At 38.0% G+C, this 24,731-nt stretch overlaps 1 protein-coding gene across 4 annotated transcripts in view; it reads left to right on the top strand.

The window, feature by feature from the left end:
* sh3kbp1 (SH3-domain kinase binding protein 1) overlaps positions 1 to 23,974 on the top strand; it is a 106,239-nt gene extending 82,265 nt beyond the window's left edge. Inside the window, exons 7-18 of one of the 4 annotated variants that reach the window (XM_056450446.1) lie at positions 11,298 to 11,373; positions 11,499 to 11,593; positions 12,685 to 12,786; positions 13,488 to 13,539; positions 14,485 to 14,556; positions 14,656 to 14,818; positions 16,856 to 16,905; positions 17,179 to 17,252; positions 19,484 to 19,633; positions 21,692 to 21,906; positions 22,540 to 22,603; positions 23,301 to 23,974. In XM_056450446.1, the coding sequence (XP_056306421.1) occupies positions 11,298 to 11,373; positions 11,499 to 11,593; positions 12,685 to 12,786; positions 13,488 to 13,539; positions 14,485 to 14,556; positions 14,656 to 14,818; positions 16,856 to 16,905; positions 17,179 to 17,252; positions 19,484 to 19,633; positions 21,692 to 21,906; positions 22,540 to 22,603; positions 23,301 to 23,339 (1,152 nt within the window). In that variant the 3' untranslated portion in view covers positions 23,340 to 23,974. Of the gene's footprint in view, positions 1 to 11,297; positions 11,374 to 11,498; positions 11,594 to 12,684; positions 12,787 to 13,487; positions 13,540 to 14,484; positions 14,557 to 14,655; positions 14,819 to 16,855; positions 16,906 to 17,142; positions 17,253 to 19,483; positions 19,634 to 21,691; positions 21,907 to 22,539; positions 22,604 to 23,300 lie in introns of all 4 variants that reach the window. The other 3 variants (XM_056450445.1, XM_056450447.1, XM_056450444.1) reach the window with 3 other exon arrangements.
* The last annotated feature ends 757 nt before the right edge of the window (positions 23,975 to 24,731 follow it).

The raw sequence follows: 24,731 nt of genomic DNA, 5'->3' as shown, positions 1-24,731 counted from the left end.
CCTTTCTCAGTTTTCAAAAGGGGGCGGAGCTGCTAATGCCTATGTGTCACAAAAGTAGCCGATTTAAAACAATACTATTGTTGTCTTAGTAAACATATCAAAAGAAGTAACTCATAAGAAGGTAGCCTAGGGAGATTACGCTGTTCATTTATGCATCCTAAAACTCCACATTTATAGTCCTGTTATAGTCACATACATTATCCTCGGCAGGTACAGTGCGTAAACTCTAAAAGTGGATGGCTGCTTCTCACTCAGGGCTATCAATACTAATGTGGGAGAAATCGTTTCTAATGGGCTGGGCTTTTCCCCCTGCAATGAGATGTACAAAGGGAGAATGTCAAATTGTTCGAAGTCAAAAATCAAAGTGTTTCTGCAGACTTTTTACAAAGAATAATTTAAAAAAATTAAATCATGCCATGTTTAGTTTAACCAATAGTGGTTAGCTATATTCACACTGTTGCCACACAATTGTGTTGAAACCCCTTATTGTCATGATCACCAGCGATCTAACCACCAGAGGTCGCTGGAAAACATTCAAAATCAGACAAACTACAAATCCGTCATGTTATGGACTACAAAACCCAGTAATGCACAACACACACACAACCGGTTCCTGATTCTGACTGATTAGGCTCCCACAGCTGATACTGCTTCTGGACTGATTACTGCACTACATAAACAGCACAGAAACACTCACTGTGGCTGAGTCTTGTTATCTGTTCTAGTGACATTACAACGCATTTACTTTGTTTTGCTTTACCGTGTTTTTGATCCTTACCTTGTTTATTTGTTTAATCCTGTTTGCTGCCTGCCTCTGACCATCTGCCTGCCTATTGACAACCATTCTGGATTGCCTGTATACATCTGTTTGCCCTGTGTTGACCATTGCTGGCCTGACCTCGCTAATAAACCTGCATGTGGATCCGTTGTCAGTGTCACTTCCCCTGGTTACACTTATAAAAGCAATTTTGCATAATTGGTCTCCTTTAAGTATTAGTACTTATTCATTAGCTGCTATGTCATAATATTTATTTACTCGTTATTTGTAATTGTAATTATTCTATTCCATTGCAAAAAAATAACTAAAATTGTTACTAGTAACAAAAGAATAGTTGCCAGCCACTACACTGAAAACTAATATTGAACTAAATTTAATATTATTTTTTATTCATCCTATCTAGAATGTTTGCAACCAGTTACCTTAAAATAACTTTTCAAAATAAGTTCTAGTTTCTAAAAGATGAGTAACATATCTATTTAATAGGTATTAGTATCAAATTAATAAGTACTGGAATCTAATGAAAAGTTATGACCAATGACTGGTGTCTGTTCAGTAGCTGCCAGTATCTCATGAATGAGTTTTAATACATAATAAAAAGATCTAATATGCAGTGAATAAGCATTATAAGCTATAGTAGCTAGTGAATAAGTTATAGTACTATACTAGTAGCATGAAAACAGATAGCAGTAGGTGTTAAAATGGCTTGCCATATTTGGCTGCCACGTGGTGCTTGTTAGTCCGACTCCTTCATGACTAGTTTAAATGAGAGGAAAGGGAAGAGAGGAAGAGTGGGTGAGGTTTGTGTGTGTGTGTGTGTGTGTGTGTGTGTGTGTAAGGCCACATTGGGAGCGCAGGATGTTAAAGAGCTTGTTGTATGTCGGGTTGGATTGATTCCCTGCCATGTTTGTGGAAGGACTGTGGCTCCCCTTCCGGAAAGAGTCCAGATAAACACAGCCAGACGGACAGTGTGCTATTCACATATTCACACATGCATGTTTGAGTTCACTGGACGCCTGACAGCTTCATTATGATATTACGACTTCACAACATCTCAAAACTAGTGTGGAATTACACATTTATAATATCTAGGTCTCAAAGTAATGTAAAATGCTAAGCTGTGCCTTTTGTCTCAGTGGTTGATACTGGCAAGCAGATTGGATTAACACCTCTGCAATGTTTATGTTGATTAGATAAGGGTGGGTGAAACTTGACTTTCAACTAAGGCCTTCGTTTTACATCCTTTGCAATACTTGTCATGCCAGTTCTTTGTTTCCACCTCTAAGTACTGTACCACTAATGTACTCTTCAATGGTGTTACTTTTTTATGTGAATTGACATTGAGTTTTTTTTATTGATTTCTAAAATACAACTTTCATTTATATTATTTGACAATCAAAATTCAGTAAGATTTAAAAAAATAAAAAATAAAAGATGCTGTATTTTTTAAAGTGACATTAATGTTTCAAGAGTTCCCACTTAGATATGCTTGGCGTTTAAAGCTGGTTTGGCATGCTGTCCCGGGAGAGAACCCTGAGCTCGGAGATCTTTGAGCCCAGGGCTCCCGCCCGGTCGATAAGCATATCAGGGGATCCGAGATCAGGTAGGTCTCGAGAGTTCCCCCTTTTGAAAAGGGAGGAAAGGAGGAGAGAAGGGGTGGAAGGGGGGATTCTTCCAAATGAAGATAAAACATTAGGGAGAAAATGATCCATTTATAGTAAACTAGGATCACTCTGATTGGATTATTACTGATTACAGATGAGTGGCCAGACGTGCTCAATCATATCACGTGCTCCTCTCGAAATTTGGTTTATGAAACTTCACTTCAAGAGTTCCCACTTAGATATGCTTGGCGTTTAAAGCTGGTTTGGCATGCTGTCCCGGGAGAGAACCCTGAGCTCGGAGATCTTTGAGCCCAGGGCTCCCGCCCGGTCGATAAGCATATCAGGGGATCCGAGATCAGGTAGGTCTCGAGAGTTCCCCAAAAATGCTATCAACTCGGGACAGCAGCCGTGTATTTCGAAGAATTTCCCCCAAAAAGCTAGAAAGTTTTTGCTATATCCGGCTGCTGGATATAGAGGATATGGAAAAGAAAAAAGATTAGGGAGCTCTAGTTGGAGCAAAGGGTGAAACAAACTCCTGTTGGAGCCTGAGCGGGGTGGGGGGGGGGGGGGGGTGGGGGGGGGGGGGGGGGGGGGGGGGAAGGTGACTAGTGGAGGGGGCCAGAAAGGGGTGGCCAGGGTTGACTCATTAAGAATCAAAACAAAATATGCTCGAGGAACACTCCTGACAGAGATAGAGCTGGGAAGTGGCAGCGCTATATATAAATATATATGTATATATGAGAGTATATAAATATATATATATAATGGGGTAATCTAAGGCCTGGAGGGGGCACTCAGAAGACTTCTGTGAGTCGGAATAGGCGCTGCGGGAGTTGGGGGCAGCAATTATTATTTGCCGTCTCTGGCAGAAATCGTGAATTGGGATTTGGGTGGTGGAGATTTCTGCTAGAGGGTGAGTGGCAAGTTTGGCGAGACTCCTGAGGGAGTCGATGCTCGAGGAACACTCCTACTTGGAGATAGAGCAGGGAGTGACAGCGCTCTATATAAATATATAACCATGGACGAGAATCCATAGATATATATAAATAATGAGTTTCAGTGGCCTTGGGGGGGGGGCAGTGACATGACCCCTGCGGGGGTCGGCGCCCGGGGAACAGGGCAAGCTGGCCGACTCTGACAGGAGACTGGGAAAAGGGGATTTGGACGGTGAAGACTCCTGTTAGAGGGTGACGGGATGGGTTAGGTGCTCGAGGAACACTCCGTGAGGAGATGGAGCGGGGAGTGACAGCGCTATAAGTAAAAATATATATATGTCTATGTACTTACGCACATAGATACATATATATACACACACGAATCCATACATACACGCACGCATACGTATATACATATAAACCCACATACACGCGTATACTTCTATACGTGTGTACATACATACATGCATATACCACATCTACACCCGCACAAATACATACATACGTACGCAAACGCATACACCCATATATATGCAAACATATAAGAGAAATTTGCTAAGGCCTGGGGGGGACAGTGAGATGACTCCTACGGGAGTCGAAGCTCGGGGTAACACTCCTGCAGGAGTCAGAGCCTTAGGGGGGGGCAGGGTCTGGCAGGAGTCGGGAAATGGGAGGGGGCTGTGAAGACTCCTGCAGAAACGGCCGGGGGTGGCGGGGTGACGAGGGGACTTGTATGCACCTTCGATTTACAATGTGACTGGGGGAGAAGGTTGAGTGTTACTCAGTTTAAAAGTAAGGGAAAGGAGGAGGGAAGGTGGCTGGGTCATGCCCTCGCCCTTGAGTAGCTGTGGGTTGATGGCTGGCGAGAGTCATCTGGGCTTCTTTGAGGTGCCTTTGGCGAAGACGTATGCATGTCTTTAAGGCATTGGATGACCACCTTCCCAGGGTCTGGATCTGTTGTTGTTAAGCCCTTTGGGCTTCTGTGGTGGCTGCTCATATTCTGAAACAGAGTATATACAGGAATCAGAAGTGTAATTCAACACCTTTAAATACCTTTAAGACTCTTTCAATACGTTTAAAGACCTATAACCACTTTTCAACCGGAAATACTGGCGATATTTATCTTACAATATATTTACTAAATATTAAAATGAAAGAAATTAATCCAAACTAAAACATACATATGGAATATAGATCTATAAAATCTAGCCGATTCAACGTGTCCCTATAGAGCTGCAGAAATAATGGTGTAGCCTTGGTAACTGTGGTAAATAAGCAACAAGCTGTCAAATCTACTAGGATTTTACTGATTTCGTAACTACATAAGATCCTGATATTCACAGATTTAATACAGTCAAATTTTACCATACAATGATACCTTGTATAAAATAGATAAATTTAGTACATTGCAGGAATCTAAGACTATCTAAACTTGTCCTCAAACTTTTCTATATTGACTTATCTCCTTAACCCCTCGCAGAGGCCCTGTGAAAAGGGGGACTGGAGAGTGAGTGGGAGTCTGAGAGGCGGAGAATGCTATGAATCATCTCTAAATTCGGAATAGTGTTACTGGGCAATTGTCAACTATAAATGGGGAGGGGGAGAGGGGAGGAGGCAGGGAGAAGGCAGAGGGAAAATAAGGCTCGGCGGAGCGTCTCTGCTGTTGCAGAGGTGCAGTGGTAGTCAGCATTGGAGCATTATGAGTGCTAAATATTGTCAGTAACGATATGTAGAGATGAAGTAACAGAGGGGCTCAGCTAGAATGCCCGTGCAGTAGTGCTATGGGCGAAAGTTACTTGAATCATCTCTGCTGTTGCAAAGGTGCGTTGGTAGTCAGTATTGTATGGTTATGCATGTTCCTGAAAGAATAACAATACTGTCAGTAGTGATATGTAGAGATGGGTAAAAGAGGAGCTTAGCTAGAGTGACAGTGCCATGGTGTTATTGGTGAATGAAACTGGGTGGAGTGTCTCTGCAGTCGCCGAGATGCAGTGGTAATCAGCATTGGATGGTTATGCATGTTCCCGTAAGAATGAAAAATACTGTTGTTAGTGATATGTAGAGGTGAGTGAATAAGGGGTCGGTTAGAATGTCACTGCAGTTGCGCTGTAGAGGGGGGGGGGGGGGGGGTGTGGCTCAGCTGAGCGTCTCTGCTGCTGCAGAGGTGCGGTGGGGTCAATATGGAGACAATATGTGCTCCTGCAGAAGCATCTATTACTGTATTCATGGGGGGTTGAGAGTGTGACGATAGTGGTATTTGAAGTGTAAGTGTATCTGACTTGTTTAGAGCATTGCTGCTACATCAATTGACACTTGGGTGACCTCTAAATGGGTCAGAGCTGTGGTGAAAGAGTAAATGGAAGTATGGGATAGTTTGAATTTGGAGGGAAATTAAAGGAAGAAAAGAGGAGACAAGGGCTAGAAATGCATGAGGGTGGAGGTCAGTTGGAGAAGATCAGCTGTGCTTCCGTGATGTGGTATTGTTCTCTTGAGGTGTAAGAAAGCGAATAGTGTTTGAAATGGGTGAATGGGGGGGGGGGGGGGGGGGGCTTATTAATAAAGAAAGGCAGAGCTTCCTCCTCCTGCCTAGTTAGATCAGCTATGATGGGATGAAATGTGGGATTGAAATTATGTTAATTCAGACTTTTCAAAAACCAAAAGGGGGCTAGTGTGAATATGGCCTCAAGTGTGTGGGCTGTATGAGGCAAAAAGGGGCTAGTGTGAATATGGCCTCAAGTGTGTGGGCTGTATGAGGCAAAAGGGGCTAGTGTGAATATGGCCTCAAGTGTGTGGGCTGTATGAGGCAAAAGGGGCTAGTGTGAATATGGCCTAAAGTGTGTGGGCTGTATGAGGTAAAAGGGGCTAGTGTGAATATGGCCTAAAGTGTGTGGGCTGTATGAGGCAAAAGGGGCTAGTGTGAATATGGCCTAAAGTGTGTGGGCTGTATGAGGCAAAAGGGGGCTAGTGTGAATATGGCCTAAAGTGTGTGGGCTGTATGAGGTAAAAGGGGCTAGTGTGAATATGGCCTAAAGTGTGTGGGCTGTATGAGGCAAAAAAGGGGCTAGTGTGAATATGGCTTAAAGTGTGTGGGCTGTATGAGGCAAAAGGGGCTAGTGTGAATATGGCTTAAAGTGTGTGGGCTGTATGAGGCAAAAGGGGCTAGTGTGAATATGGCTTAAAGTGTGTGGGCTGTATGAGGCAAAAGGGGCTAGTGTGAATATGGCCTAAAGTGTGTGGGCTGTATGAGGCAAAAGGGGCTAGTGTGAATGTGGCCTAAAGTGTGTGGGCTGTATGAGGCAAAAGGGGCTAGTGTGAATATGGCCTAAAGTGTGTGGGCTGTATGAGGGGAAATGCATCTTTGTGAAGAGTGTGAATACATTTGGAAATGGATATAGAGTGTGATGGGTTGAATAAGGGTAGTTTCTGGAGCTGGTAACCATGACCTCTAAAATGAGAAAACAAGAAAGAATTAGAGATTAAATGGTCACGACATGGTACATGTACAGCAGACATAATTAAATGTTTTAGCTGATATTCATGCAAGGTCGCTTCGTCAGAGCGTTGTCAACTGTGAATGGAAGCGCCTTTGTTAATACATGTTACAATAGCTTAGATGTCACAATAAGCAAGGGTTGTAGAAGTGGACATTCGTCCCCCTGCAGGGTGGCAGATGGATGAAGAGCTGAGGATATGGGCCGTGTCTTGGCTGGTGGTCCTGGAAGTACCTCTTGAAGAGCAGGTGAGGTGATGGTATGGTGAAGTGGAGTTTAACCCCTTAGTGATATAGTAGTTTGTTTAAAAGCAAAATGTATCTAACAGAGTCAGTGGATGAAACGTTATTCTACTGCCAGAAATGTCCTCTTTGTTCGTAGCAGTCAAGCAGGAAGTTGTTTCTTCGCTGTTTCTCGTCCCACTGACTTGTCATTATAAGCGTGACTATGGCACTCATGTGTATTGATATAAGAGTAGCTATTGGCATGTTGCAAAAGAGCTTCAATGCTTTGTGTTGAATGTTTTTCACTGGCTGGGTAATACTCTTTTCGTTGGTTCCATGGCTATCAGATTAGATGTGGCAGAGGGGTTATTATAATTTTTTTTTTTTTTTTTTTTTTTTATATAAAGTGTAAATAATCAACTGCCAACATCAACCTTTAACTTTAAAAACGATGTCACCACTTAGTAGGAACTGTGAGAATGTACTGATTTGTCATGGGCTTTTACTAAGTCCAAGATAAATATCATCACGTTCGGAATCTTAACGTGATCTGGCCGGATTCATTCACAAAGTCTTAGCACTCAGTCCATTCATGAAACTGTCAAGAGATAAGGCGGGGTCATCTTAAGTTTGGAAAGCTCATTGGATGGTGACATTTCTCCTTTTGGTTCCTTGGAGTATCCGTCAGAGTGCAAAAGGTCGGCGGCCATTTTGACAAGCAAAATCGCTATAGTATTTGTGCTTGAAAGACTATTTTGCTGCACGCGCTCCAGCAGCTGGTTTGACTGAAAACAGTGCATCCTTCCATGGACGGTTATCAACATATGAGTATGTTGTGGACTAATGTTTTTGGAAAAGATTGCTTGATCAGTTGCAATCGAATTACTTCTGCAGTCAGAAAGTTATGGATCTGTGGACAGGCGGGAGGTTGAGAGGTGAGTTCTTTATTGAAATCATTTGATTCACGCTGGTCTCATCTTTCAAAACTTTTATAAAATGTTTAGTCTTTGTTAGAGTGTAGTTATGTAGCGAAGCTTCCGCTTAAAGCATGTACGTTACCGAAAGTGGACCTCTAGGATATCAGTGAGAGTCAGGCTTCATAGAAATGGCTTGGATCGCTGGCGTCTTGAGTTTAATGGAAGGTGTGGCTTGCGTTGAGTGGGGCAGTAGGAGTAGAAGTTGGAAGAGCTGGTGGGCCGGCGTCTTGCTGTAATTCAGGCTTGATAGTTGGCGAAGCAGCGGCTGAAGTTTTGGGGAGAGCGGGGTTCTGGCTGGAGTTGTTGTTGCTGTTTGTTTGTTCTTCCACGTTGAAAGGTTTAAACAATGCTGAAGCCTAGGTTAAATGCTGGAGCGTTTGTAGCGGGAAGCATTCTTCCAAATGAAGATAAAACATTAGGGAGAAAATGATCCATTTATAGTAAACTAGGATCACTCTGATTGGATTATTACTGATTACAGATGAGTGGCCAGACGTGCTCAATCATATCACGTGCTCCTCTCGAAATTTGGTTTATGAAACTTCACTTTTCAGAATCTGAATCAGAGAGAGTTTAATTGCCAGGTATCTTCACACACACAAGGAATTTGTTTTTGTGACAGAGCTTCTACAGTGCAACAGAATGACAGAGAAAGGACAAAAAACAGATAATAAACGAATAAGAAAAATATATACAAATTGACAAGTGTATGTTTAGGTATATTACTATATACAATGTTATATGTGCAGCTGTTATGTACAAATTTGCATGTAAAGTATGTTGTTAAATAAAGTGTATATGTGTATAAAAACAACCATTCTGAAAATGTAGCCCTGTATACATTTCTGGAGAGTGGCAAATACGTCCCAGGAGCTACATTTGTTTGCGGTTTTTGTTTTCGCGAATCCACCAGAGGAAGCTGTGTACGCTTTTTCAGATTTAACATTTCTCTTGCGAGTGTCATTAGCGCCTGCTGTTCCTGCGAAAATCCTCCAAAGGCTTCGGCCGACTGGCTGACTGACTGACCGACCCTCCTCCTTCCCTAAACCCAACCAATAGTATTTTCAATAGCACAGATTGACCCGCCCACCCCATCCCTAAACCCAACCGACAGATTTAAAAAGCAATTCAGAAAAGGAAAAGCCCTCGCCTGATTTTTACTACATTTTACCACATTCTCACCCTGTTACTTACTTGTTTATTTTATTTTTTGGTTTCTGTTTTTGTCTTGACTGCTTTTTGTAACTGTTCTGTCCATCCGGAGGTAAGCAGTCAGATTGTAAGCATGAAAAGGAACAGTGTCATAACGGCCCGTAGCATTCATTTTAAAGACGTAATGCAGCCATACGTACTTCAGGCTACACAATTCGCGGTTTCCAGAAATATATATAGGGCTACGTTTTTAAGAATGAGCCTATCTTGATAAAAAAGTAGTGATGTTTGTTTCACAACTTCGATTACCAAGTGTTCATGTTATGGATTGCCTGAGGGAAGAAAATGTTTGTTTGTGTTGGCTGTTTTGGTGCAGAGTGCTCTGTAGCGTAGCCGTTTACCAGAAGGTAAAAGTTCAAAGAGGCAGTGTGTGAGGGGTCCAGAGTGATTTTGGCAGCCCTTCTACTCTGGATAAGTACAGATCTTGGGGAGTAGGGAGGGTTGTACCAGTGTTTCACTCAGCAGTCCGAACTATCCAACGTAGTCTTTAGAGGTTAGATTTGGTAGCTGAGCTAAACCAAACAGTTATTGACGTGCAAAGGTTTGATTCAGTGATGGAAATGTAGAACTGTTTCAACGGCTCCTTTTAAGATTAAACTTCCTCAGCTGATGAAGAAAATACAGCCTCTGTTAAGCTTTTTTGACAATGGGGTCATTAGCTATGTTTTCATCCAAAAATGTGAATTATCTTTATGCACAAAAATGAAAAATAAACCAGCGTTTCCATCCAATCAGTCAAATCGAACAAAATCGTCACTTCCTGATTATCTTACACCAAATATCAACAATAAAAATGGAATTTGCTGCGTTAGGAGAATTTGTGTGAATCTTTTCCTTATTTGATAAATGAGTTGCGCCTCAGAAGACAGTCCTGACACGCAGTGAACGCGCGATGGCATCTGAAGGCGTAAGACGTGGAACACAGACGCTCTTGATTCTGGAGGTCATTAATAATATATTAACACTAATATTGAATTGGTTAAGGCATTTTAGAATGACCAAAACAACATTTCAACATCATCACATGATCTCTTATTACAAAATCACATGACCTTTTTTTAATACGCATACTGGAATTTGTTCAGTAAAAGTGTTTCCGTAGTTTATGCGCATCTTTTCTCATCGAATAAAAAGTTTATCCTACTCCTTTATGCACATAGGTTTTTTTATGCGCATTTTCAAAATGTATGCACATCTTGGCATTTCCATCCACCGTTTTTTTATGCACATATCCAAAATGTGCATAAAAATGGGATGAAAACGTAGCTAATGTGAGTGTCCCACTTCAAGTCCTGAAAGATGGTGGTGCCCAGGAACCTGAATGACACTACTGCTGCCACAATGCTGTCCATGATGCTCAGAGGGGGGAGAGCAGGGAGGTTTCTCCTGAAGAAAGAAAGGAGAACCCCCCCCCCCCCCCCCCTCCCTCCCTGCTTTTTAATGAAAATAAATAAAATTAAATGTTCATTGAGCAGTAAATGTTAGCATGATTTCTATAATCTTCATTTTTCTTTTTTTACACTTGTTATTATTTTAATACAAAATTAGTAAAGAAATTTGTAATACTACAAAAACTTATTTTAGATATATATGCAGTTTTTATTCATTTTCAGAAAACAAGGTGTCAGTTTCCACAAAAATATTAAAAAGCAAAAAAAAAATTTCAGAAATGGTAGCAAGAAAATGTGTTGCTTGAACATCAAATTAGCATAATAGCATGATTTGTAATGTCTTCAATAAGAGATTTAAAAATAAATGAATGCATGTATTTTAAAAAATGACAGTGAAGACATTTATAATGGATAAAAATAAATAAATGCTGTTGTTTTTTATTCATTCTTAAAAAATGTGTGAGTTTTAACAGAAATATTAAGCAGAACAAGTTGTTAAGATTAATAGTCAAAGGATTGAGCAGCAAATCAGCATATTTGACTGAATATTTAAATGCACAATCAAGATTAAAAATGTCATTGTTATTTATTAATTGTAATATTTCACAATATAAATATTTTGACTTTATTTTCTGTGAATGGCCGTGTATTTCACTTGTCAAAATATGTGTATGTTTCTCCTCAGCCTCAGATGGTGAAGAAAGCGACTCCAGCTATTGGCCAGGAGACCATGAAGGCAGAGCATGAGAACAAGGCCAAAGGTATCAGCATTATATCACACATGTGCTGCTGTGCTACATTTCGATTCAAACTGTTTATATATTCAAATTGTATGCAAATGCAACACAATTGATTCTTGATGTGACTGTGCAAATTCAAATTACAGCAAAGGAGTTTTGCAAAGTTATTTTCCCCTACGAAGCTCAGAATGAAGATGAGCTGTCAATCAAAGAGGGAGATATTGTTACGATTATCAATAAGGTGAGTTTGAGCTTTCTGTTTATTAATAAAATGTTGGTCTGACCGTTTATTAATAATAATGCACATGGCTGGTATGATTTGTAAAGTTACTGTGCTGTATATACAGGGGTTGGACAATAAAACTGGCCTGGTTTTAGATTACAATATCAGTATGGTGTAGGGGCTCTTTTTGAGGCCAATACAGAATCAATTCGTCTTGGGAATAACAGTAACAAGTCCTCCACAGTGGACAGAGGGATCTTCTTGCAGAATAGACACCAGGTCAGTACATGATGATGGTGGAGGAAAACATTTCCTGACTCGCTACTCCACAGCAAAGTGGCTTAATAATATTTAGGTCTGGTGGCTGTGCAGGCCATGGGAGATGTTCAACTTCTCATTAATGTTTATTAAACCCCTCGGTCACCAGTCTTGCTGTGTGTATTGGTGCATTATCATCCTGATACACTGCACCGTCTTTAGAATACAGAGGCATTGGGTGTACATGGTCCTTCAGAACCGTTTGGTAGTCCTTGGCAGTGATGTGCCCATCTACCACAAGTATTGGGTCTAGGCAATGCCATGAAATTGCCCTATGCTTCTCTCTGGGCATGCAACAGTCTGAGTGGTATGCTTCTTTGGGGCTTCTCCACACCGTAACTCTCCTGGATGTGGAAAAGACAGTGAAGGTGGACTCATCAGAGGACAATACATGTTTCACATTGTCCCCAGCCCAAGATTGTTGCTGCTGGCACTTTTGAAACTGAGGTTTGGCATTGAGCGTTTGGCATTGATTTAATAAATTAAGGACCAAAGATTTGGCTATAGCAGCCTCTGTTATGATCCTCATTAAGCACACTGTCCATGTATATTGACACTGTGAAGCTCACTAAATTGCCAGTAAGTTGACCAAATATACCAGCCATGTGAATGCACGTATAAAGAACGGATATAGTGTGTGGAGAAAAAAAAAATTCTCTGTACTATGTATTTTTCATCAACTACCTTTCTGATTGCCATTTTCAGTATTTGCCATTTCAGTGGACAAACAGTCTCTGACATCACGTCTAGTCCGGTTAGGCCACAGGCTGATGAAATGTGTGTGTTTGTAGGACTGTGCAGACGCTGGTTGGTGGCTCGGAGAGCTGAACGGCAAAAAGGGAGTGTTTCCAGACAACTTTGTCAAGTTATTTATCCCTGAGGTAGAAAAAGAGGTAAGATCTTATTTTTGTCTCTCACTGACACACTTCAGCCTTTTCCAGCGGAGAGTTTCCTACTGACCTCAATGACAGAGGGCCTCAGTCTCACAGAGAAACACACATACATGCACACACTGATGCTCCCTCTGTCCTCTACCTTTGCCTCTCTCTTTACCCTTTGCCTGAATGAGCAGCATGCACTTTAATGTTTTAGTGCTGTTTGGTTTGAAGGGATTTTTTAAGGCAAGACACTGCAGGTGGATAAGGTAAAAAAAAAAAAAGTGCAAATTATGCATAGTTTAGTTATATTTGAGCTTGTTTTGCATACATTTTTAGCACAAAAACCTGGTCATTGGATGAAGTCCTGTTTAAAATTGTTTGTTTTTTTACATATTAGGGTTGCGTATTAGGTTTTTGCAGAGGGAATTATTAGGGAATGTGTATGAACAGCAGAGGTGATTGTGCAGGAGAAACAAATATACAATTTGCATCCATTGAAAATGTGCATTCTGGGTGTTTTCTTTTAATAAGCCCCTAGAAAACACTAAATGAAAATCCAAAATGCTCAAAATTTCAGAATTGACCCTTTTTTTGCAGTGTCTTGCCATATTGGACAATTGTGTATGGTTATCTGTATGTGTTTTAATATGAGGGCGAGCTGTACGTGTGTGTTCTAGTAGGTCTACTGTGTGTTTCAACTTTGTGTGTGCTTACAGAGACCTAAGAAACCACCTCCTCCTGCAGCACCAACCACAAAACATATCACAGGTAACACACTACTCTGTCTGAATTTTTATATTTGATTTCTTTTACGTTTACATGCCCATCTGTTATTCATATGTGGGTATATAAACATGTATAACTTTTACTGGATCACTCTCAGATATTACAGTGTGTTGTATACAGTGAGAGATAGGGTACTATATGTATTTCACAGTGCAATTCTTTTGATTTGACCGTATTATATTATATTATATTATATTATATTATATTATATTATATTATATTATATTATATTATATTATATTATATTATATTATATTATATTATATTATATTATATTGTGCTACTGTTCATACATAATTTGCCTGATTATGATTTTATTTTACAAAAACAATTAACCATTAAATATGTATAAAAACATATTGTATGTCCAAATTAAGTCATGTCACCTCAGTTTTATATTATGTTATATTAAAAAATCGTTTTACAACATTTGATATATCTTATTTAAACTAACATATCCCTTCAAGTGATCTCTGGCTCCTCCTTGTGGTGTAAAAATCTACCATGTGTCTGTTTAATGAGTTTTAGAAACCATTCTCTGTCATTTCAGTGTTCACTGGTCTGTGAATTTGTGTAGGAGGAACCAGATTACTCAGACTTCGCATAAAATATAAATAGACTGATGTTTTTCATAGCTTCCTTGAATTATTTATGAATCATGAATCTTTGCAGTGAATTAACTGTTTATTAGCAAAGACTTCCTGGTCTACTGGCAATCTGATCAGCCAAAATACATCTTAACCACCAATATTAAACATTACTGAAACAGTATTTTTCAAAACTATAATTAGATTCAAATCCCAGATATAGTTTGAGATCTTATAGACTAATTCTTCTCACTTATTTCTATGTCACTTTAGCTGAAAGCTGGTCTGTGAATCCGCTGTGCCCTGTTGAACTCTTTATATTGTGTCTATTGATCCACAGACAAAAAGACAGAGACAAAAAAGGTCCCACCAGAGCGACCTGAATCTCTCCCGCACAGAGCCGAGGAAAAAGGTAGGTAATGTCTCTCTGAATTATTTTTATTTTTTTGACTTTGACAAACCCCTCTTTCATTGTATAGTCATAAATAATGATTATGATGGTCATATGTAGGTGAGGAGTCCAGGCTGGGTGAGATCCCGAAGCCGTCACTGCCAGTGGTTCTTCCAAAGAAGCCTCTTCCCCCGAAAAACAACAACTCGTCATTGAATCGACCGTCATCCCTGCCGCCTAAACGGCCGGACAGACCAGAGAGACCAGCTGTGCCCAATATACCGTCAGTCTTACACACAAACACACATTTAACAGCATCAAAACATACTGCGCTGTACAGACACTTGGGTATCATGCACATACTGTATTTCTGGTTGAGGTACTTAGTCCATTGTATACAAGGTATGATGCTTTAGTGTTAATGCTGGATCAAGTCTGTTTTTGAGTTTTTCATTGGCTTACAGGGCAGTTTTTTCTTGAAAAATGTATTTAATACATCTTAAAGAAACTGTTTTCTTTTAAATAGACTCATTTCAGGTTTCCTGGAGTTAAACACTTGAGTTTTACCATTTTTGAATCCATTCAGCTGATCTTTGAGTCTGGCGGGAGCACTTTTAGCTTAGCTTATCTTAGCTTAGCATAAATCATTGAATTGCCACAATGATGATATACGTCCTATGGTTCCTAATCATTCAGCTAATCTTTAATCCTGGCAGGAGCACTTTTAGTTTAGCTTAGCTTAGCATAAATCATTGAATTGCTTCAAAGATGGTATACGTCCTATAGTTCTTAATCATTCAGCTGATCTTTGAGTCTGGCGGGAGCACTTTTAACTTAGCTTAGCATAAATTGTTGAATTGCCACAATGATGGTATAGGTCCTAAAGTTCCTAATCATTCAGCTGATCTTTGAGTCTGGCGGGAGCACTTTTAACTTAGCTTAGCATAAATCATTGAATTGCCACAATGAGGGTATAGTTCCTAGCATGGTTCCTAGCCATGTTGACCTAGAAAATAGCATTTTAAAAATTTTATTTTTCATCAGTCTTGAACCTATATACATACAAAAAACCTACTAAAGAGTCAAGCTTTAAATAATTTTCGGCATTTTTTGAGTGAGATCCTAATGGTCTAATCTGGATAAATGATTTATACTAAACTAAGCCTAGCTAAAAGTGTTCCCGCCAGAACCGGAGATTGGCTGAATGGATTCATAAACGGTAAAACTCAAGTTTTGTTTACGTCTAGGTGACTTGAGCCAATTAAAAAAAAATCGAGTGATCCTTAAAACTGAAAGTGTCACTAAATAATAATAACAGGATAATAAAATAAACATTCATGCATAATGTCTTATCGAAGAAGTATCAGGATGATAACATTTATTTCTGCAATCAGAACAGTATTTTTTTAGACAGAATTAAAAACGTTACACTTTTAACAGCTTTTAATAGAATTTGCACTAAATATTTGTTTGTTATTAAAATCCTTTTTGTTTTTGTGTTTTAAAATCCTTCATTATATAATAGATTCATTTAATGCTATCTAAATAGCACAACTGTGTAGTGATTTCAATGAATCAATGAGCTATTTGGTTTTTAGAAATGATTTATAAAAGCAAACAAACAACTTCTTTGAAGTAATTAGAATAAATAAGTGAATCATATCATTTTATAGATTCATTTAAGACCACCCAAACAGCTTCTGAGCTGTGACATTAATGAAACAGTGAGTCATTTGGTTTTTGAACAGATTTAAACTATCCAAACGATTCCTGTTAATTGATTCTGTTCAATTTAGCGAATCAAATAGTTTTTGCATGGATTTATTTAGAACTATTGAATGAATTAAATATAGTAATTACACTAAATCAGTCAATTGTTTCATATTTCAATTCATTTAAAATCTCTCAAATATATTCTGTGTAGGGATTCCAATGAATCAGTGAGCCATTTTGTATGGAATCATTTTAAAATAGATTCATTTAGTGCTCACTAAACATTTAAAATTTTAATTAATTTAAAATCAGGTGAATTCTGAACAGTGATTCCTATTAGTTAAAAGTTTTGTTTACAGATAGATTATAACCTTCAAAACAGGTTATGTAGAGAAATTAAAATGAATCAGTGAATCATTTAATCTTTGAAACTACCTTTCCAAACAACCTCTGTCCAGTGATTCCAAAGACTCAGTGAATCGTTTAGATTTTCAGTGGATTCAATTAGTATAATAAACCAGTTCACAAGAATAAATCTCCAGTGCTAATATTAACAATAATAATAATATTCTCTTTTGGTAATAAAGTTGAACTGTCTTTTGCACAGATGTGAGAGTCCAAAGTCTGATGGCACTGCCGACAAATCTGTAGATGTTGGTGAGTCCCCGTCCTTCAGTCCAGAATAACCCTGTCATGACTAATAAATCTTATAATAATCCATATCTAATCAGATTACAACAGCTCTCTGTCCATCTCACTTCATTCACTTGCATTCTGGAAATGCGATCATAGTCTGGCGTGTTTTTTCTGTGTGTGTTTGTGACATGTATGCATGTGATATATATGTGGTCCTGTGTGTTTATGTTTGTATTTGTGTGTGACGCTCGACTGAAGATGTAGAAGACTTCGACTGCATCGTCTTGTCCACAGAAAAGCTGAACCACCCGACCACATCACGGCCCCGTGTGACGGACCGAAGACCACGCTCGCAGACCTTCACATCTGTGAGTCACACTGGTTATTTTTATTATTCATTTGTATTTTTTTTTTGCATGTTTAACACTGTTTTTTTTTTAGTATTGATCTACTATTAGAAATTGTATATTATGAATTATTTTAAATGATTTTATTTTCATTTTAAAGTAATTTTGATCTTTGTTTTTGTCATTTTTATGATCTTTTTAATAAAATATCTGTATAGTAAAAACATCGATGATAAGTTGAGCTTCGGCAATTAGAAATATTTATTTTCTTTAAATTATTAACTTTATTTTAAATAATAATTTATGGTTTAGTTCAATGGTCCCAAAATCGATTCCTGGGGGGCCACAGCTCTGCATAGTTTAGCTCCAACCACCTCCAACTCACACCTGCTTGAACACCTTGATTATTTGGATCAGCTGTCTTTGATTAGGGTTGGAGCAGAACCCTAAGGACCTCCTGCGGACCTCAAGGAATGTAGTTGGAGACCTATTGTTTAGTTAATCCTCATGATACATTCAGGTCATGGATTTTGACCCAAAAGAGATACATTAAATAAATGAAAATTATAATTTCAATAAAAATGGCTGTTTTAGTTAGAGAGTAAATCTATGCCAATGCTATTAGATCCTCAAAATGTTTTATATTCTAGATCAGTGGTTCCCAAAGTTGGGGTCATGGGATAATAACAGGGGGTCGCTTGGTGATTTCCAAAGTCAAATAAATTTTATTAAACCATATAATAGATACATAGTTATATAATAATAACATGCAAAGACAACAACATGCAAATAAAAACACAACAACATGCAAAGGAAAACCAATCAGTCTTATTTTTTTTTATATTCAGCTAATATCTTTTTCATAGGATTGGTTGTTATGTTAGATTAACAACACAGTAATAGCGTCAGATGTGGCAGATTGATTTTATAGCATCAGGTTAAACTTTCTGACACTTTTATGGCAATCAAATATATTACAAATAAATACAGGCCACAACTGAACATTGAGCATGATCTCTGATTGGCAGCCTCCAAAATTAAACCAAGAATAAACTTTCTCTGAAAACATTGTGTCCACCAGTCTCTTTTGGTGGAGGTTAATATTAAATTAAATAATAAATCACTATAAAATTATATGGTTGTTAGACTGTTTTTTTGTGTTGTCAATATGCTTGGGTTTATCTAGGCCTATTGTTATGCGTGCAACATTTGTATATTTATAACCATCTCACATGAGTTTGGGGGTCGCGAGTCACTGGAATTGTTATTTTGGGGTCACGGGTTGAAAAGTTTGTAAACCCCTGTTCTAGATTTGAATTGATATGTATGTACTCCTCTTGACAGATTATTGCAGCATGATTTTTTTCTCTTAAAATAAGTAAAAAAAAACATTTTAATAAACTTTAAACTTAAGTTTAGCCTGTTTTTTGTATGTAATAATTTGGTTCTTTTCCCAGAGATGGGTTGCAGCTGGAAGGGCATCCGCTGCGTAAAACATGTGCTGGATAAGTTGGCGGTTAATTTCCCTGTGGCGACCCCCTGATTAATAAAGGGACTAAGCCGAAAAGAAAATGACTGAATGAATTAATTAATAATTTGGTTCTAAATCCAAAAGAATTTAATTTCATATGAGGTTAATGCTGGTAATGCTCAGATTATACGTTTCATACAAATTTCATACAAAGATGTACAGTATGTATAAATTACATTTATCATTAATATTGAACATTATTTTTTTAGTTGACTAAAGTATTGACAGGCGTCACGATGGTGCATTGAGTCGCATGATCAACCACTTACATTTAAAATGTTTGTAAATTTAAGGAATCATCTTCAAATATTTTTTTTTCAGTGAATACAATGAGTAAAATAAATAACATGTACAGTATAACATTTCAAACATTTCAAATGTAAAATACTTTATTATACAAAATATTTTAATTACTCCATTGTGTAATATACTTTAATTTTAATCTATTATGAAAGTTAATAATGACAATGCCTTCCACACGCACGTGCTTGTTTACCATTATGTTTACCATTATCTTTAATCAATCAGAGTGTTTTCCCACCTATCAGGTGCAATCAACTGACTCTGTGTCATATATTTGTGACCTTTCAGTTGTACATCAGTAATCCGTCAGATATGATTGTGCTATTTGCTAGGTGTGAACGTCACATGGGCTTACCTTCAGCTTCGCCTGTCTGTGGGTTATCTGGTTACGGTGCTTTAAATCTCTCTCTCCCTCTAGTCCTCTCTCTCTAGTCCTGACCTCCTGGACTCCTCATCTCCAGAGGAGGAGAGGAGAGACAAGGTGACGGGAAAGGAGGAGCAGGACTCATTCACTCCCAAAACTCATGACAACTCCAAGAAGATGCCCAAGGCAGTGCCAGTTATAACAGTAAGCCCCACTCCCTCCCCTGACTCCGCCCCTCACACCCATCCCCTCCTTTTTGCATGCACATCCCTGTCCTGCCACAAGAGGGCGCCATAGTCAAGCATTTTTGTGCATTGTGACACAAAAAGAATTGTTTTTTGGAGACTTTAGTCACATTTTTAAAATGATAATAAAGTAAGTGTCTTAAAGGGGCAGTTCCCCCAAAAATGAAAAATTATTCATCATTTGCTCACTGGTGTCTTTCTAAATCTGTATGACTTTCTTTTTTTCTGTGTATTTTGAAAGTTGTGTTTTTCAATGAAAGTCACTGGGGACAAAATATGTATTTTTGTAATGATTGTGTAATGGATCATGGTTGATCCGTGATTCGTACGGATCACAACCCACGGTTCGGAACACACATGACCCACGGATTAATTTGTTTTTTACTTGTAGATTAATCCTAAATTTGTAACGATCGCAGAGAGATCGCCTCTTGCGTCATTCAAATCACATGTATGAAAGCATTTAGGCTTTCCTGTAAAATACGATGATGACAGAAGAAGTTGTGGTAGGTTATTCAGGATGTGTTGGGTTTCATTAAAAGTGTTTTCTGTCACTACTTGTTTAGCCTGCATCAATGCATTTAGTGTAAGTTGCACGATTAATCATTAAAAGATCGGGATCACAACACCCACTCAACATAAATTATAAATGCTAGTGATTTGCATATGTTTATTAATCCTTCCAATTGCTGCATTTAAACTTGTGTTTGAAAAATGCAAAAATCAAGAAATTCAGTCTTTAGTCTTTTGAGTTAGTTTCGAAGTTACAAACAGTCAAATAACACAAAATTACTGGGATAGCAGTTTATAATTTAGATTAAAAAAAACACAGATGTTATTTGTAAAGATTAAAATTACCGTAATGTGCTCAAAAATTATAGTTGCAGGCAACATTTACAATATTTAACCTAAAGGTGGCGACAACAGCCATCAAAAAATGGCACTGAATAATTCTTCAGAAATGACACATATCTTGCAATAAAGCATGAAGTTTTGATTGAATAACTGAATCATTCATTGAAAATGAGACTAAAAATAAATATGGGTTTTACTAATTATAAAGTTAGATTTATACAATTAGTGTTATCAACAACAGTAGTGGTAACAGTGAATTTTTCTCAGTACTGAATATTTTACCATTTATTTTTATTCAGCTGATTATTTCTTCATTTTTTTATGAAACCAAAAGTTTCTTGCAGTACTGTTTTTGTAATAAATGGAAAGCAAATTACATTTGTCTCCCCTTTTTTGTTTATCTGACCAATCCATGACTAAAAAACCATAGTGTGAGCCGAACCTTGAGATTTGGGATCCATTACACCACTAATTTTAGCATCAACTTGGTTCCCCTCAACAGAAGTTTTGTAGAGAAAATAAGTTCCATGACCAACAAAAGCAAATGATTCTTATACATTTTGTTCAACATTATCTTCATTACTTGAATTCTGGAGCCTAAAATCAATTATCAGAGGTGAAAGCAGCACTGCTTGTTGTTTGGGACCCTACTAACTTTAATTATAAAGAAAATATCTTCAGATAAAAGAAAGTCAAGTTTAGAATGACATGATGTGACTAAATAAGGACAGAATTCAATTTTTAATAGACTGTACAAGTAAATAACTATTACTTTTTAGCATCCACACCAATGAGGATTCTGTATTTTCTGTTTATTATAAACATTTTATCTCTGCCATTTTAAACGTTAACAATCTTTAAACCAAACTGAATTCTGATTGGCTGTCAATGTTTTTTAATCATTTATCAGCCCAGAAAATCAGCAACTTTTATGCTTTTAGATCTATATCATTATAGTTAAACTCATCGTCCTTGAATGGAACAGGTTTAAAGTGTCCAAAAACTTGAAGGTGCCACTATATTGTATACACACTCGTACACAAACAAACACACACACACACATACAGAGAGACTGAGGCTCTGCAGAATGGCCGAAACCAAAGACGTCCATCTTCATGTTCAAGGAACTGTTGTTCTGATGTCTCATGGGGGTTTTCCACAGGTTCCTGAGAAATCATCTTTACCTCCTAAGCCCAGTGGTCCATCATCTTCATCATCATCGTCGTCTCTCCACCAGGGCAGCGCTGTACTGCGGCCTCATTCGCCTTCGGTTGATGCCAGAGGGAAGAGCGAACAGGGTCCCGCCACGCTGGAGGAGCTCAGAGCACAATTACGAGACCTGAAAGGAACTGTAGAGCTCATGAAGAGCCAGCACAAGTATGAACCATTGGGGGCGGGGCCTGGGGTTACACGAAAGATGAGTGGAGAGAATAAAGGGAAGAAAAAGGGAGACATTTAGGATGATGTTGTAGGAAGAACAAGAGTATTGATTGATTGATTGATTGATTGATTGATTGATTGATTGATTGATTGATTGTTGATTGATTGATTGATTGATTTGGTTCATTGAATGATTGGTTGGTTTATTTATTGATTGATTGAATTGTTAGTTAGTTGGTTGATTGATTGGTTGGTTAAATGGTTGGTTAATTGATTGATTGAATGTTGGTTGGTTGGTTGGTTGATTGGTTGAATGAATAAATAGTTGGTTCGTTTATTGATTAATTGAATGGTTGGTTGGTTAGTTGGTTGATTGATTGATTGGTTGGTTGATTTAATGGTTGGTTGTTTGATTGGTTAATTGATTGGTTGGTTGGTTTATTTATTGATTGATTGAATGGTTAGTTGGTTGGTTGATTGGTTTATTAATAATTGAATGAATTGTTGGTTGGTTGGTTTATTTATTAATTAATTGAATAGTTTGTTAGTTGATTGACTGGTTTATGTATTGATTGATTGATTGATTGATTGATTGATTGATGTGTTTTAATCTCTAATTTGTTTCCTCAGACAAGAAATCAAACAGCTGGTGAGTGAACTGGATGAGGAGAAGAGGATTCGTATATCACTGCAGGTGAGGAGACCTGTCACTAGTGCTTATTACATCAGCGTGATGAGAACTTATGTACACTCTCGTCAAGCATATTCATTTACATGGAGAGAATGGAGGTTTGTGACCTATACTGCAGTCAACCAGCAGAGGGAGGATAAATTGTTAAAAGTCCTGTAAAATCAAAATAAGTATTTATGTTAGTATCGCTAAGATAATCTTAAGGACATCTATAAGCTTGTGTCCTCCAAACAAAGACAAAATTACGGGGAGGAGCTACTATATGTCTCGCACTGTTTCAGTTGGGATTACGTCAACTTGCAAAGGAAAAATGCTAATTTTAAAGCACTTCACAGGACTTTTATTTTGGTATTGTTACATATAAAGTCTACAGAGTTGAAGGCAATATTTATTTTCTTTTTTTTCATCTATATCCGAAGTGTTGTTTAATAGACCATGGAAGTTATCACAATGTTTTCTATAATATTTTTTTCTTCTGGGGGAAGTCTTATTTCTTTTCATTTGCAGTTTATTATTATTATTATTATTATTATTATTATTATTATTATTATTATTAAGGTCAATATTTGTAGCCCCCTCAGCAAATTATGCTTCACATGTTGTTAGGACAACGTTTTTTTTACTTTTAATTCCATAAATTATCAAAAGTTCTTGTTCACCCCCAACACAGACCTCATCTATGTTTAATTCTATGTTTTAGATGGAAGTGGAGCAGATTAAGAAGTCTCTGTCCAAATGAACTCCAGCATGCAGGATGCGTAAGATGAAGGATGTGTCGAGGCTGAAGTAGATTGTGCCAAAAAAGAACAAAAATGTATCAGAACAACTGCTTAAAACAACTGTTTACCCCCGATTCTCTTCTACTCTTTCTGCTTTTTTTTGTTTTGTTTGTTTTTCTGCATTTTACTCAGACTCACAGACCCGTTGCCCCGGGTCTGGCCTTACTGTGGGTCATCATGTGGTTAAAGGGTTTGGTTAGCTGGTCACCTGCACATCTGTGACTAGTTAGCCATCATCCATCACACTCTCTGGTACTGAACGCATCAAATGAAGGAGAAACCATGGCGTTTTACTTACATACTGTTCACCTTAAGTTCTTTTCTTTGGACTCGGAGGCCTTCTGTTCTTTTCTTTATATGCAAAGACGAGTTTCGTTTCATTCCCCATCAGCAACCCATAAGAGGCCTTGTTTAATTTCAAACTCTTCAGTCTTTCCTCTTTGTTTTACGTTGGTGACGACAATGAGAAAACTCACATTTTGTTTTCTTGACTTCTTGAAGTTATTTCTTTGAAATCTTCTATATATACTTTTATATTTTAATGTACTAAATGCAATTATGTGTGCAGATTTTATTAAAAAAAAGATTCTTCAAACCAACTATAGCAGAGTTTTTTGTTTTGGTTATGAATATACTTGACCACCAGGAGGAGCATCAGGGTCAAATACGTGAAACTCTATGCATTTTTTTAAATATTATTTTTAATAATACAATTTGTATATGACAAGAGCTTAATGTATTAAACATGGGGCTAAACATAATATATAATGGAAATAGAACAAGGGGCGACACGGTGGCTCAGTGTTGTCGCCTCACAACAAGAAGGTCACTGATTCGAGTCTCGGCTGGGTCAGTTGGCATTTTTGTGTTTGCATGAGTTTGCATGTTCACCCTGTTTTGGCGTGGGTTTTCTCCCACAGTCCAAAGACATGCATTATAGGTGAATTGGATGAACTATATTGTCCGTAGTGTATGTGTGTGACTGAGTGTGTATGGATGTTTCCCAGTACTGGGTGGCAGCTGGAAGGGCATTCGCTCTGTAAAACATATGCTGGATAAGTTGGTGGTTCATTCCGCTCTGGTGACCCTGATTAATGAAGGAACTAAGCCGAAGAAAAATGAATGAATTAATGAAAATAGAACATACAAATTAATTTATAAGATGTGGTTGATCAATGCATTTCTTTATATATTAAATATTATATATTGAATATTATAATATATAAAAATAACTTGTTAAGCTAATAAATTGTGTGTGTGTGTGTGTGCGTGCGTGCGTGCGTGCGTGCGTGCGTGCGTGCGTGCGTGCGTGTGTGTGTGTGTGTTAACAGATTTATACAAACAAAACAAAA

Source organism: Danio aesculapii, chromosome 24 (genome assembly GCF_903798145.1).
Source record: "Danio aesculapii chromosome 24, fDanAes4.1, whole genome shotgun sequence".
Classification (NCBI taxonomy): domain Eukaryota; kingdom Metazoa; phylum Chordata; class Actinopteri; order Cypriniformes; family Danionidae; genus Danio; species Danio aesculapii.
Note: the sequence above shows the minus strand (reverse complement) of the source record. Positions and strands in the feature narration are given on the sequence as shown.